The 14,895-nt window shown below is 38.6% G+C and overlaps 1 protein-coding gene across 1 annotated transcript in view; it reads right to left on the reverse strand.

Moving 5' to 3' along the window:
* Positions 1 to 377: 377 nt before the first annotated feature.
* Positions 378 to 14,895, reverse strand: part of GIPC2 (GIPC PDZ domain containing family member 2) — a 101,438-nt gene continuing 86,920 nt past the window's right edge. Inside the window, exon 6 of the mRNA XM_043460887.1 lies at positions 378 to 1,104. Coding sequence (XP_043316822.1) covers positions 959 to 1,104 — 146 coding nt within the window. The 3' untranslated portion in view covers positions 378 to 958. The remainder of the gene's footprint in view (positions 1,105 to 14,895) is intronic.

The raw sequence follows: 14,895 nt of genomic DNA on the forward strand, positions 1-14,895 counted from the left end.
TCCTCCTGCATTTTCACTTGGGGGAAATCTATTCTGATAGTATCTCCTTTAAAGTTTAGGAGGCTTAAAAGTTTTGCTCTTTAACCACCCCCAAAAATATCCTCAAACATAGCTATTTTCTGAGTAAACATCTTTCAAAAGAAAAGTTCTACAAAGACTATAAAAAACTTTCTCTGGAATGCTTATAAAGGGTAACATAAGAATAGGTATGAGTGGAAAAGAAAGTGTTGTAAGAACTGCTAAAAAAAATCAAACATTAGTGTTTTCTAAGCTATCTTCCTCTTTTTCGCCTTCTTCTACACATGCAAACACATATACAACACAATAGATTTCAACAAGTTTAAGAATCAAGAAAGCAATTACAAAGAAGCAAAAAATAAAAGTTAATCAATCCTTGTTTTAACAAAGACAGAAAGTAGGCCCTAGACTTTAATAAGCTGTAGGAATCTTCCTCCCCTAACTCAGCAGGTTTAAAAAATATATGTTACTAGACATCTAGTAGGCATAATTCACATTTCATGTTCTGAACCCATCCTGTTCAAACTATTATAACAAAATGAAGATGCTATGAGGCAAACTATACTGCAATCCTAGTTTTTACTGCATTAAGACCTTGCAAAAGAACTACAAAGCTACTGCAATCAACTTTTATGTGAAAAACAAAACACAGCTGTCAATGGGAAACAAAATAATCTATCTAGAAATACTCTCTAAAACTAACTTTTAAAAAGCTTTTGAATGAATATTAAAATTGGTTACATTTGAGGTAATTTATCTTAAGCATGCTACATATACAACTGCATTAAAAAAGTGCCCCAAAATCAAGACTATATTTCAGAAGAATGTATTCATACACATAAAACCAAGCCAGAGTCCATAACAGTGTCTGAAGGCAGATCTTACTTTTCTCTTAAGGAACAATGGTTCATTCTTCCAGAGTCGATCATTCACATCATAATCATTCTTGTTTGGCATCACCAATGACTCCCCAAACATCAAACACAAATTCATCTGGGAACGCAAAGTCTCCAAGAGTTTCATCAAGTGCCACAGCAAATTCATCTGGGTTACTTTTGTCCTTTCCAGCTTCAAACATTGTAGTAGCTATCAAAAATAATTTTTAAAAATTAATGATACATGAAACAGCATCAGAGGACTGAGAAAAGGGGCAACAGGAAAAGCATTTTCTAAAAGTTACACAGATACATATATACATACTTCTAGCACACACAAAAAAATAAGATGCTATCATCACATATCAAGTTAGCAAAGACGTTTTAAACCACCTACCTTCTGCACCCAGGTTTGCAGCTCCTACCCCTGACCTCTCCTCTGTCCTGAAGTCCGTCAGGTAGGAACTGCTGGTGTTCCTCTGGGTGGAGCAAGAGTTCCTGAAAGCAACCCTGTGGGCAACTCAGACAGGAAACCCGGAGTACACCCGTCCCCACCTCCCCATAGTCACTAGCTCTTTCTGTCCCCTCTGCCAGTCCCCCACCGGCAACTATGAAAAAAAGACAAAGAATAACAGCTTGTAATGGAGCAATCAAGCTAGAGAGGACAGGGGGAATCTGTCTACTCATGGAATTGAGGTAGCTCTTTTTGAGTCCATTTCCAGTTTGGGTTAGAAAGTGAAGATGCTGCCCTTGTTCTGTTTTTCTAATGAGTTGCCTGGACATATTTTATGTCTGGGAAACCAGCATCTTCAGGAGTAAACATTCCCATGAGACTTGCCCCACCTGGCGGGGACCCCGTAAGACTCAGCTGGCTTTTTGTCATTCCTCTAAAGCACTAGCTACCAGAAGAGACAGTGTGGATGCGATCTGGGACTTCGGTGAAAAACTGCTGGGTGAAGGGAAACAGCAAAGCCCAGCCTCTTTTTTCCCCCAGGTTAATATTTATATATGTATACATATATTTATATATATGGTTGTGCTGGTACTGCTGCACACAGACTTTCTCTGGTTGTGTAAGCAGGGGCTGCTCTTCATCGTGGTGAGCAGGCTTCTCATTGCACTGGCTTCTCTTGTTACAGAGCACAGGCTCTGGGCACACGCGTTTCAGTAGCGGCAGCATGCAGGCTCCGAAAGTATGGCTCATGGGCTCAGTTGCTCCATGGCATGTGGAATCTTTCCAGACCGGAGATCACACTCGTGTCCCCAGCATGGGCAGGCGGATTCTTATCTGCTGTACCACCAGGGCAGTCCTCAGGTTAAGGTTAAACAAACCAAAAGTTGTATGATTTCTATGAATGAGCCAAGAGGTTGGTCCTTCCAGTTAAAATCCACTAGGTCTCTTAAGGACATTTAAGAACTGTTCCTCATCTCAAACATTTCAGTACTAACATGGGTCGGCTAGGGGGAAGCGGGGAGATGTGGCCCATAGAGGAGCACCATAATCAGAGCAGAAGTGGGATGTGGATGCGGCGACCTGGGGCAAGGGTCAAAGTCCTAATTAAGTAAGAAGGCCTTCCTCTTGGCTGGACAGCCTGGCATAGGGTGGAGTCCAGGGGGGTAAAGGGGGCATGGGGGAGGGGAGAGGAAGACAGCAGCCACACTGATGAGAGATTGGTTATATACATGGGCACGGATCACATAAGCATATAAACATTGAATAATGGGAACTAAGTTTTGTCACTATCAGAGAAAGATTAATAGGAAAAAGGAGAAAACTAGAATGAACCCTGCTAAATTAGAATTGTAGGGATCAGTAAAATATGTATTTTTAGAGACAGATGAAAAACTACAGAGGTAAAGACATGAACACACACATTCCCCAATCCACTGGGAGGGCCTGGGAGAAGCAACATCCCAATAGTAATGAGCAGACAAAACACCCAGATCTTGGTTGTTAAATATCACTCTCCATTAAAAAGAATCAGAGTTCCTCAGACAAAAGGCTGATTCCAGGGCTGGAGTAGGCAAAGTACAATATGAACCAAGAATATCTCCTCCGAAAGTAATGGCTCCCAAAAAATGGTGGGAACATGTGAAAAGACACAGATATCAGGGTGGAAGAATTCCCATTGACCAATGAGGGACAAACAGGAAACCAAAAATCCATAATGAAATGATTGGTTGATTGACAAATGGATGAAAGGTTGGTTGGTTGATTCACAAGGAACAGGATATTTACATAGCTTCAAAATATGTCCTCACCAAATACTTATTATGAAGAGGATAACTTTACAGTGGAGAAGCTTAGCAGATACAACCTAAAGAAGTCATCAACATAACATCATAAACAGAACAAGTCAAAGTCCTGTGCCTGCAGGTAAAATATAATGCAAAGAACACAGCACCACGTTTGTGATATTTCTGCCAGAGGTGCAACCTGAATGCTATTACGAAAAAATAATGCAAAACTGAGGCACATTCTACAAAATAACTGACTTGTACCCCCTCAAAAGTGTGAAGGTCATAAAAATCAAGGCTGGGAAACTGTTTCAAATTGACACAAGGAAAAATAACACAGGATTTTGAACATGCTCTTTTGCTGTAATGGATATTAAGGCACTTGGTGAAACAAAAACAGGACATGATTAGATGTTAGTAATATACCAATGTTAATTTCATGATTTGGATGGTTATTTTAGGGTTAGACAGAAGAATATCTTTGTTTATAGGAAATACACACTAAGGTATTTGGGGGCAATAGTATATTGTTAATTTATTCTCAAATGGTTCAAGAGAAAAAAAATTTTGTACTGTATAACATTTCTATAAGTTTTGAGATTGCCTCAAAAAATATTTTAAGCAATAAAAAGTGAGGTAAAATTGAATCTCTTCCCTTCATCATCCCCCCATCTCTCACCTTGCCCCAGGCTTCAACCATGACCCCAAAGCTTCTCCATTTACCATTAGCCTAGAAATACACACTTCAAAAGCGAAGGAGGTCCAGCTGCAGGCAGATCTATTCCAACCCAAGGGCCCTGCCAAGTTTCTTGAAACTTTTATGTTATTTTCAATGTACGCCAAGGCTGGCCAGGATATAGTGAAGCAAACACTCAAATATACTGGTGTGGAACTTGGTATTAATAAATTTGGCTTTTGAAAAACAATTTGACAACAAGTATCTATCTTTTAAAATGTTCACATCCTTTGATATATTATTACTATTTCCACTTCCGAGAATCTGTATGTTTTCTTCCAGTTTTATTAAGATAAAATTGACATACATTCCTGTACAGGTTTAAGGTACCCAGCATAACGATTTCACTTATTTACATCATGAAATGATTACCACAGTAAGTTTAGTGAACATCCATCATCTCACACAGATACCAAAAAGTGTTTTTTCCCTTGCAATGAGAACTCTTAGGGTTTACCCTCTTAACTTTCATAAACACCCTAGGGCAGTGTTAACTATAGTCGGCAAGTGTGCATTCCTAGTACTTACTTATCTTACAACTCAAAGCTTGTATCTTTTAACTACCCTAAGCCAATTCTCCCTCCTCTTACCCTCCACCTCTGGTGGCCGCAAATCTGATCTTTTTCCATGAGCTTAGTTTTTGGTGTTTGGTTTTGTCTTCAGATTCCACATATAAGTGAGATCATATAGTGTTTTTCTTTCTTTGACTTATTTCACTTAGCATGTCAAGTCTCATCCATTTTGTCACAAATGGCAGGATTTCCTTTCTATGGCTGAATATTCCATTGTATATATATCTCAACTTCTTCATTCACCTGCCCATAAGGTACTTAGGTTATTTGCTAAGTCTATTTTCTTAGACTGGTGTGAATAATGCTTCTACAAACACAGGGTACAGATATCTCTTCAACACAGTATCTTCATTTCCTTCACATAAGAGAATCTATACTTTTTTAAAAAATCTTAAAAATAGAAAGGAATTTAGCATTAATATTTTGTTTTAAAAAAAACCTAAGATACAGAATCAATTTTTTATTTAATAAGACACAGGATCATGAAGTCACCTTTAGTATGATGAAATAAATTAAATGAACTATTTTGAAGTAATTTTAAACAATGTTTATAACTTTGCAATATTGTGAGGAAATATTTTTGTTTTAATATTTACTGAAAAAGTACAAAAATTTTATATTACAATCACACTACATTTTTACAAAAACTTCTACATAGCATGGGTAAAAAGAGAAGTGTACGTTAAAGTAATTGTAATAAAAATATTGTTAGAATCTAGGCGACTGCTGTGAAGTGCTATTTAAAAAGTCTTTTAACCATATTGTATGTTTGAAAATCACCATTATAAAATATTATGGAGAAAGACCTCTACATAGACAATGGAAGAAAATTTAAAATACAGTAGATAAATCCAAATTGGAGAGAAAGTTTTTGAGGTTTTTTTTTAGCTATGGCCTATTCAATGCAGTAAAACTATATGCGCTCGTGGGTAGCAGCCGTATTTTAGAAATTATTTCCTATGCCACTGAGAAACACTCTAATGTCTATAAGGAATGCTGCTCTTTCAACAACATCACAGTCAAGAAAGGAGGAAAGCGGCCCTCAGAGTGCATTTCCACACAGTGAGAACCAAGTGCTCAGGAAACAGACTCTTGATATTCCCCATTCACCGGGAGGTTCCGAGTCCCTTCGCTCCTTAGGTAGTCTTGCCTTGGGTCTTAACCACAACACTAGCTTCACCATGGCTGGCCGCAGAGAAGTCCCAATGCTTTGCTTCCATCTCTGACTTCTCTCAGAAGTTTACAATATTCCTTTCTGAATAAAGGCTGCACAAGTCTTCTAGCTTGTGTTCTGTTAGCATCTCAAGCAGCATGTCAAGAAACCAAATGACTTCTCTCTGGATGAACTGCTACTCCTTCTGTTGCTACCGGTGTCATCAGCAGTGCAATCATTCTGCCTATTACCTTTCTCTTCCTGCCTGTATACCAAACACTGCCTCCCCTTGATTCTGTTTCTGCAACCTCTCTAATCTTCACTCCACTCTGCCACCATGCTATTTCCTTTTATGCTATATGTATATACCTAATAAATACACACACACACACATTGAAGGCTTGTTTTATTCCAGGCTGTGGGCTAAGGATTTAGCAAATAAAAATCTTCTTTAACCTTTGTGACAGTCCTAAAAGGGAGATGTCACCATCGCTTCCCATCGCAGTTTTCTGCTGCTGCTCGGTAACCACCCCCAACCTTTGTGGCTCACGGTTCTGTGGGTTGACTGTGCTCAGCGGGGCGGTTCTCCCTTGGGTCTCTCATGTTGTTGCAGTCAGCACCAGGGGTTGGAGTCATGTGAAGCCTCATCGGGCTTCTTCACTGACATGTCTGCATCTCAGCTGGAATGACTGGAACAGCTGGGGACTGGTGAGCATCTCTCTACCCTGCTTTTTGTTGAGGTTATACCATGCTATTTCTGTAATCTCCGGGTCTAGTCATAAACCATCTCTCAGAGGCACATTATATTTCTCTTCCTAAAGGACAGCTCTGATCCTTATAGGTAATAAGACGAAAGAACCAGGAAGCTCCTCTCCACCTCTGGACTGTGTCATTCACATATATGAAAATATTCCTTTGGTCACAGGTACAATCTTAAAAACTCTACACCCTAGTCTGGCACTCTGATCCGAAGTACCCCCACGTCCCAAATGGCTTACTCCTTTGCACTAATGTTGTACCTTAGAAATCTGACAACTCCAAAAAACCCATCTTTCCTCTCCTTTCTACCTTTGCCCAGGACAGCCTCCTCCTAATCCCAGCTCCACCATTAAACTCCTTTGTCTCCCTCAAGGCGCCTTCCTCCATGAAATTCTGGGTCCCCAACTGGTGGAAGTGATATCTGCATTCCCTAAAGCCTTCTGCCTTCCAAGTGCTATCATACTTGAATACGTAAACATATTGCCTGAGATCTTGGCAAAATACTGATACTGCTTCAGTAGTTCTGCAGTAAGGTCTGAGATTCTGCATTTCCAATGACCGCCAGGTAATGCCAGTCCCTAGACCACACTTTGAGGAAAAAGGTCTTATAGAGCATATTTAACATTGCTCTACATTGTCATTATTTTCATCTACATATCACCCCTATTAAAAAAATTAACTCCCAACAGATCTTGAATAATTTAGTCAGTCTTTTATGCCTAGGGGAACTAGTTTGAAATCTTATATACAGTATGTGCTGGTAGATGGGTAGGTACAGAAAGAATCCTTGTAATTACACTTAATGAATTTTTGCACCCACACAGTTAGCACACACTCAAGAAAGTAAGGCCCAGAACTCTGATCCTGTAGCCAGGATGTGAAAGAGAAGCCAAAACTTAAAATATTGCAAAAGTAGGATGCAAGTTCAGAATTTTGTTTAGGCTACAATGCTAAATATTTCTCATAGGGCCTACAGACAGCCTTTATTGAGACAGTTACCTGAAGATCATACTGACATATGGGTGATATACAATCTCTTTAAGGAAGAAATAACATGTGCACAAATAAAAGATACCAGGGGGAGGGGATATTCATTTACCTATGGTTGATTCATGCTGATATTTGGCAGAAACAAACACAATATTGTAAAACAATTATCCTCCAATTAAAAATAAATAAATTTCAATAAAGCAAAAAATAAAAGATATAAGGAAATCTATGGACCATTCAGAAGCAGAAAATAATGGTGCATATGACTGATGCTCTTAAATGCTGGAGGCAACAATGACCAGGATCAGATGTTCACTGATGGACACTGAATCAGATCTACCCTGACTTGCAATCTCTGGTTGGTGTTCTCTAGTCACAAGATGAAAAAAAAAGAAAAAAGAAGATGGTTTAAAATGCCCAAACAGCAACCTTAAAGTCCTAACTGTACAATCTCACTATGTTGGCACAGCAGAAAGAAAAACTCCCGTCCTAAATACAGCCCCAGACTTGGCCAGACCCACTACATGCTTCTACCTTTACTACCACTACCATATTACTGGTAATAATTGTTAGTGATCATTGCTGAGAATGATAATGGCTATACCTATGATTCATGATGCGACAGAAACTTTACACATATTTAATGTAATGCCTTGGCAACCCAATAAGGTGGTTTTTTATCATACCCTTTTACAAAGACAAATAAGTTATGGTTCAAAGTTTAATAATTTGCCAATGGCTAAAGCTTCAGAGAAGATATCAGGACTCTTACTCCCAGTGGATTCACTATTTTTGTGCCTCTTAACAGACATTCAGTCAACAAACATTTACCACGTATTTACTCTTGGAGAAATACTGGGGTAGGAGCTGGGATTAAAAACAGAATAAGTTATCTGCCTTCCATAAACCCCTGGTCTTGTAGAAGCAAGAAAAGTATCAATTAGGCAGCTTCATAGTTATGCTGGAAATATTGTATGTAATATAGTGCTCCATAGATCTTTGCAAAACCTGTAATTTACTATATATTTTAAAAGAAATTAAGAACAGAGCATGCCCTGAACAAATTATGAATTGTTTGCTAATGTTCATAAATTTGATATGTCTATAAATTATAAACATAGATTTTGAATATGTTTTACAGGAAAAACAAGCTGGTATTATAAAAGATTGAATCTCTGATTTAAGAGAAAAGCAAAGGAAACTTTTAAAAAAGGAAGTACTTTTTAGAAAGTTTTATTACACTGACATAGTGACAGCTACTAAAATGCGTTTAATCTATTAACTATATTAGGTCTGCAATATGCCACAGTAATATTTATCACCTGAATATAACCTGGCAAAAAAAATAATACCACTAAAATGCAGAATTTGTTATACCACATAAAGCAGCTAAGTGCTGACCTCTAGTGGCCGTACTGAGAATACCTTTATATTAACACCGCTACTAAATAATCTTTGCGTGCTAAGTCGCTTCAGTCGTATCCGCCTCTTTCAGACGCTATGGACTGTAGCCCGCCAGCCTCTTCTGTTCATGGGATTCTCCAAGCAAGAATACTGGAGTGAGTTGCCATGCCCTCCTTCAGAGGATCTTCCCAACCCAGGGATCGAACTCACGCCTCTTACATCTTCTACGTTAGTAGGCAGGTTCTTTACTGCTAGCACCTGGGAAGCTGGAAAGTCTTGAGGAAAGTGAGGCAGTGAGCTATGGAAATATCAGAAGATGCATGTAACCATGAGCCATGTAAATATCTGCAGATCTCTGGGAGAAAAGTGATCCAGGAGGAAGTTCACAGGCCCCACGAAGGATGCTAGCTAACATGTTCTGGTGATGGTTTAGTCACTAAGTCGTGTGCGACTCTTGCAACTCCATGGAGTGTAGCCTGCCAGGCTCCTCTGTCCATGGAATTCTCCAGGCAAGAATACTGGAGTGGGTTGCCATTCCCTTCTCCAGGGGATCTTCCTGACCCAGGGATCGAACCCTGATCTCCCACTTTGCAGGCAGATACTTTACCAGCTGAGCCACCTGAAAATCAAACCTGAGTCTCCTGCATTGGCAGGCAGATTCTTTACCAACTGAGCTATGAGGAACACCCTCAATAACTTTTATGTCATTATTAATTACAAACTTATTTTGGTGGTATAGGTCAATTTATATTTTCCATTTTTAAATACTTAAACATAACTTTTAGATATAAGATACCACTGCAGGTGAAAAATCTTAGAATCAAAGTCCCAAAACTAAATCTCAGTCCTTAGCTTGTTAGCTGATTTTAGACAAGTTACCAAATGTCTCTGAATCTGTCCTCAAATCTAGAAAATGGCACATAGCAGGATTTAGATAAAGGTAAATAATCGCTATTGTTCATTTTAACCATTAAATCTATAACTGTGCCTCTATGTAAGGTCTCCAACACTTACTTTCCCTAATACTTTCCATAAATATCGACCCATTTCAAGCAACTTACATATGTGTCAAACATCAAAAAACAGAGCCAGCATAGAATGTTTAATGAAAATCTATTTCCAAAATTTCATTGGCTTTATCTGAGAAGGATGACTTTCTATAGTGTTCATTACTTTGAATTCACTAAAAAATAAAAGAAAATAATTCTAAGGAGAAATGTTATTATCTCTAAATAATATTATCATACACTTTTAAAAGAACTTTAAAGATTTTACAGGGTTTCCCAGGTGGCACTAGAGGTAAAGAACCTGCCTGTCAATGTAAGCAATGGGTTCAATACCTGGGTGGGGAAGATCTCCAGCATGGCAACCCACTCCAGTATTCTTGCTTGGAGAATCCTATGGACAAAGGAGCCTGGCAGGTTACAGTCCATAGGGTCACAAAGAGTTGGACATGACTGAAGTGGCTAAGCACATTAAAGATTTTACAGGAAAAAGACTACTAAGAAACTATCATTCAAATTTCCTTCTGACATATTTCTAGATCTCTTTATAAATTAGAAATCCTAAAATTCTGAAGTTGCTGGAATGATCTCCAAACTCCTAAACTGATATCATCAGAACCTACTGTAGTTCCATATACAATTTACAGAACTTCCTTAAATATTCATGAAGAAACTTGCATGACAACTTCCCTTTAAGTTAGGTCAATCCCATATAAGGTCTTACAGGACTCAAAATCTTCCAGAAACCATTTTCTCCCATGGATAACATACCAAGGCAAGCCACACTGGCTGACATTGGGTTGGTTGTGAAATAGGTCACAACTTTACAACCAAATGAAGTACTATTCCCTTCCAATAGTAGAAGAACACAGTATTAGTTGCTCAGTCATGTCTGACTCTTTACGACCCCGTGAGGATGTAGCCTGCCAGGCTCCTCTGTCTGTGGAATTCTCCAGGCAAGAATCCCGGAGTGGGCAGCCATTCCCTTCTCCAGGGGACCGTCCCCACCCCAGGGATCGAACCAGGGTCTTCCGCATTGCAAGTATGCTTTACCGACTGCATTCTTTACCAGCTGAGCCACCAGGGGACCCCTTCATAAACTCATTCAAATTGTTTTCCATTTCCTAATGGTAAATACATACTAGTGCTTTTCTGAGGATAGGATTTCAGGTTTTAGTCATTTTATTGCCATATTTCTTCTTTAAATTTTTAACAAAAGCATATTAACAACTCCAAAATAACATGATATCAATGTAATCTGCATTAAGACCTAACATTTCCGAAAGCTAAGAAATACTTGGAATACAAACAAGTATATTCATTTGTCTGTTGAATCAGTGTCACATTTGTGATTCATATTTCATGCTAATCAGATATAAATAATGAGAGAAATTCCTAATTTAACAATGGCTGACATTCTCCAAATAATTACTTTCCTTAAACTTTACCTCCCTAGGTGACTGATCACATTGCTAATCATGTATAATGATAATGACTTTTTGTGTCACTGGAGAATTTTCTACAGATGATTAATTAACTTTATAAAGTGATTACTAGTTAATTTACAAGGAATTTGTGAGAAATGTTTAGTGCCCTGAATTTGTCAAAGTGAAAGAAAATTGATCCTTAAAGTAAGGACCCTACTTTAATTAAGATTGTTTCTTAATTCATCCATAATTATTGTACCATTGCCCAACACTCTTCCCTGTACACTTGTATATTTTAATAACAAAAGATTTATTGTTAAATATAATTTATTTAGCTATGCCTAATTTATACTTAAGTAGCAATAGGACCTATGCCCAAAATCAAGTTCTAAAGCTGAGCACTGCTTTAAGTTCTCATTTTTGAAAAGTGTGGTTCTCCTAAAGTTTATCCAGACCCAGCAACTGATACCCTAATTCCTGAATCTTACAATGTTTATACAGTATACAATATGAAAACCTCTTAGTTGAATAGAGATATATTATTTTTCTAACATATAATACCTGAGTTTAAGCGGGCTTCCCTGATAGCTCAGTTGGTAAAGAATTGGCCTGCAATGCAGGAAACCCCTATTCAATTCCTGGGTCGGGAAGATTCACTGGAGAAGGGATAGGCTACCCACTCCAGTATTCTTGGGCTTTCCTTGTGGCTCAGCTGGTAAAGAATCTGCCTGCAATGAGGGAGACCTAGGTTCAATCCCTGGTTTGGGAAGATCCCCTGGAGAAGGGAAAGGCTACCCACTCCAGTATTCTTGCCTGGAGAATTCCATGGACTGTATAGTCTGTGGGGTAGCAAAGCAAAGAGTTGGACGCGACTGAGCAACTTTCACTTCACCTAAGTTTAAGAACTTTGATATCTCTAAATCCACTTTACTTTCATTGGCAAGTTAATTTGCATAACTGTTACAGGCCCATATCATTTATGCAAATCTCTCTATTTTTCCAAATACAAACAGGCTGGGAGAAATGTTTTAAAGCACTTTCTTTCTATAGGATCATCTCAGCTCTTACTTTGGATCCATGTACAGCAGGGAGGTATTATAAGCAAATTTTATATTTCTCTTTAAGGAACTAGAAAAGAGTACCCTTTTTTTAAATTACATCATCTGTATAGCCAACAGAAATTTTGTTTTTAAAGTTCAGACAGGCAGGGAAGAAATTAGGACAAAGTCTATAAGAAAAAAAGAAGATAAGTAGAAGTAGAAAAGGAAGAATGAGTTTTCAATATTTCTAGCTGATGCAGAGTAAAATACTTTACTTGGTAGCAAGTAAACCAAATATTCCAAACCTTTGACTTTAAAAAATTTATTAAATATCTGATACAAACACACTCACGCCAACACACACAGATGCAGACAGGTAACAAACTCCACCACTATCATGTTCACTCACTATTTCCCCACCCAGCATCCACTTGCCCTTCTTAAAGGGAACTCTCTATTTATCATCTTGCTTCAACATGGGAGGGGCCAGGACCTTCACAATCTCAGCCCTTGTACTTCAGAGTCTCTCTCTATTCCATAGACAGAGCCTGTGACCCAGACCTAACCACGTCCTTCATCTCTGTGACTGGTTCACTAGAGACAATGAGACAATTCTGAGCATGTTGTTTGAATGACTTGGAAAAGGCCCTCCCCGTCTCCCACTGTGCTTGCCACCAAGAAGACGCAGAGGGTGGAGGCATGCCTGTCATTTTGGCTCCATGAGGGCAGGTCTGAGGCTGTTAGGGGATACCATGGAGACCTGAAATGAAGCCAGAATTGAGAGAAACCACATCCCGATGACAGCATGAGAACTCCAGATCTAACCATTTTTGAAGCAGGATTTACCTCTGAACTTTTCAGCTGTAAGAACCAAGACATTTTCCCTCCTCTTTTCCCTTAAACCAGTTGGAGATTTCTTGAGTTCATTTGTTTCATTTGTTATTTGCAACTGATAGAGTCTTAATAGATAAGTCAAGACTCTGACACCCTAATGATGAAATAGGAAATGCACATAATGCTGAAATGGCCTTGTTAGTCACACACCAAGTGTGTCTACTTTCCTCATGTTATTCATTGTTCACAAGGTTTCAGTAATCTTATTAAATGGGTACAACTTTAATATTGTAATAAATATACAATTTATTCATTAAATCTGATGTATTAAATACTTTTCATATGTCATTTACAAAATTTTTTCATACATATTTTTTAAATATATACATATTGTCAAATATGTCCTTACTGCAAAGCTCAGACTTAAATTGAAGAAAGTAGGGAAAACCACGAGTTCATTCAGGTATGACCTAAATCAAATTCCTTGTGATCATAAACAGGAAGTGACAAACAGATTCAAGGGATTAGATCTGATAGACTGCCTGAAGAGCTATAGATGGAGGTTCATGACATTGTACAGGAGGCAGTGATCAAGACCATCTCCAAGAAAAAGAAATGCAAAACTGCAAATGGCTGTCTGAGGAGGCCAAATAGCTGAGAAAAGAAGAGAAGCAAAGATGAAGAAGAAAAGGAGAAAAGGAAAGATATTTGATGCAGCATTTTGAATGCAGAGTTCCAAAGAAAATCACAGAGAAATAAGAAAGCCCTCCTCCATAATCAATGCAAAGAAATAGAAGAAAAAAATAGAATGGAAAATACTGGAGATCTCTTCAAGAAAATTAGAGATACTAAGGGAATATTATTTTGAACATACTAGACAGCATATTAAAAAGCAGAGGCATTACTTTGCCAACAAAGGTCCGTCTAGTCAAGGCTATGGTTTTTCCAGTAGTCATGCATGGATGTGAGAGTTGGGCTATAAAGAAAGCTGAGCACTGAAGAATTGATGCTTTTGAACTGTGGTGTTGGATAAGACTCTTGAGAGTCCGTTGGACTTCAAAGAGATCCAACCAGTCCATCCTAAAGGAAACCAGTCCTGAATATTCGTTGGAAGGACTGATATTGAAGCTGAAACTCCAATACTTTGGCCACCTGATGGGAAGAACTGACTCATTGGGAAAGACCCTGAAGCTGGGAAAGATTGAAGGCAGGAGGAGAAGGGGACAACAGAGAATGAGATGGTTGGATGGCATCACCAACTCAATGGAAATGAGTTTGAGTAAACTCCAGGTCTTGTGATGGACAGGGAGGCCTGGTGTGCTGCAGTCCATGGGGTTGCAAAGAGTTGGACACGACTGAGCAACTGAACTGAACTGAACGGAATATTTTGTGCAAAGATGGGCACAATAAAGGACAGAAATTATATGGACCTAACAGAAGCAGAAGATATTAAGAAGAGGTGGCAAGAATACACAGAAGAATTATACAAAAAAGATCTTCATGATCCAGATAACCACAGTGTTGTGATCACTAGACTAGAGCCAGACATCCTGGAATGTGAAGTCAAGTGGGCCTTACAAAGCATTCACTATGAACAAAGCTAGTGGAGGAATTCCAGTTGAGCTATTTCAAATCCTAAAAGAGGAGGCTGTGAAAGTGCTGCACTCAATACGCCAGCAAATTTGGAATACGCAGCAGTGGCCACAGGACTTGAAAAGGTCAGTTTTCATTCCAATCCAAAGAAAGACAATGCCAAAGAATATTCAGACTACTGCACAATTGCACTCATCTCACACGCTAGCAGAGTAATGCTCAAAATTCTCCAAGCCAGGTTTCAACAGTACG

Source organism: Cervus canadensis, chromosome 2 (assembly GCF_019320065.1).
Source record: "Cervus canadensis isolate Bull #8, Minnesota chromosome 2, ASM1932006v1, whole genome shotgun sequence".
NCBI classification, from domain to species: Eukaryota; Metazoa; Chordata; class Mammalia; order Artiodactyla; family Cervidae; genus Cervus; species Cervus canadensis.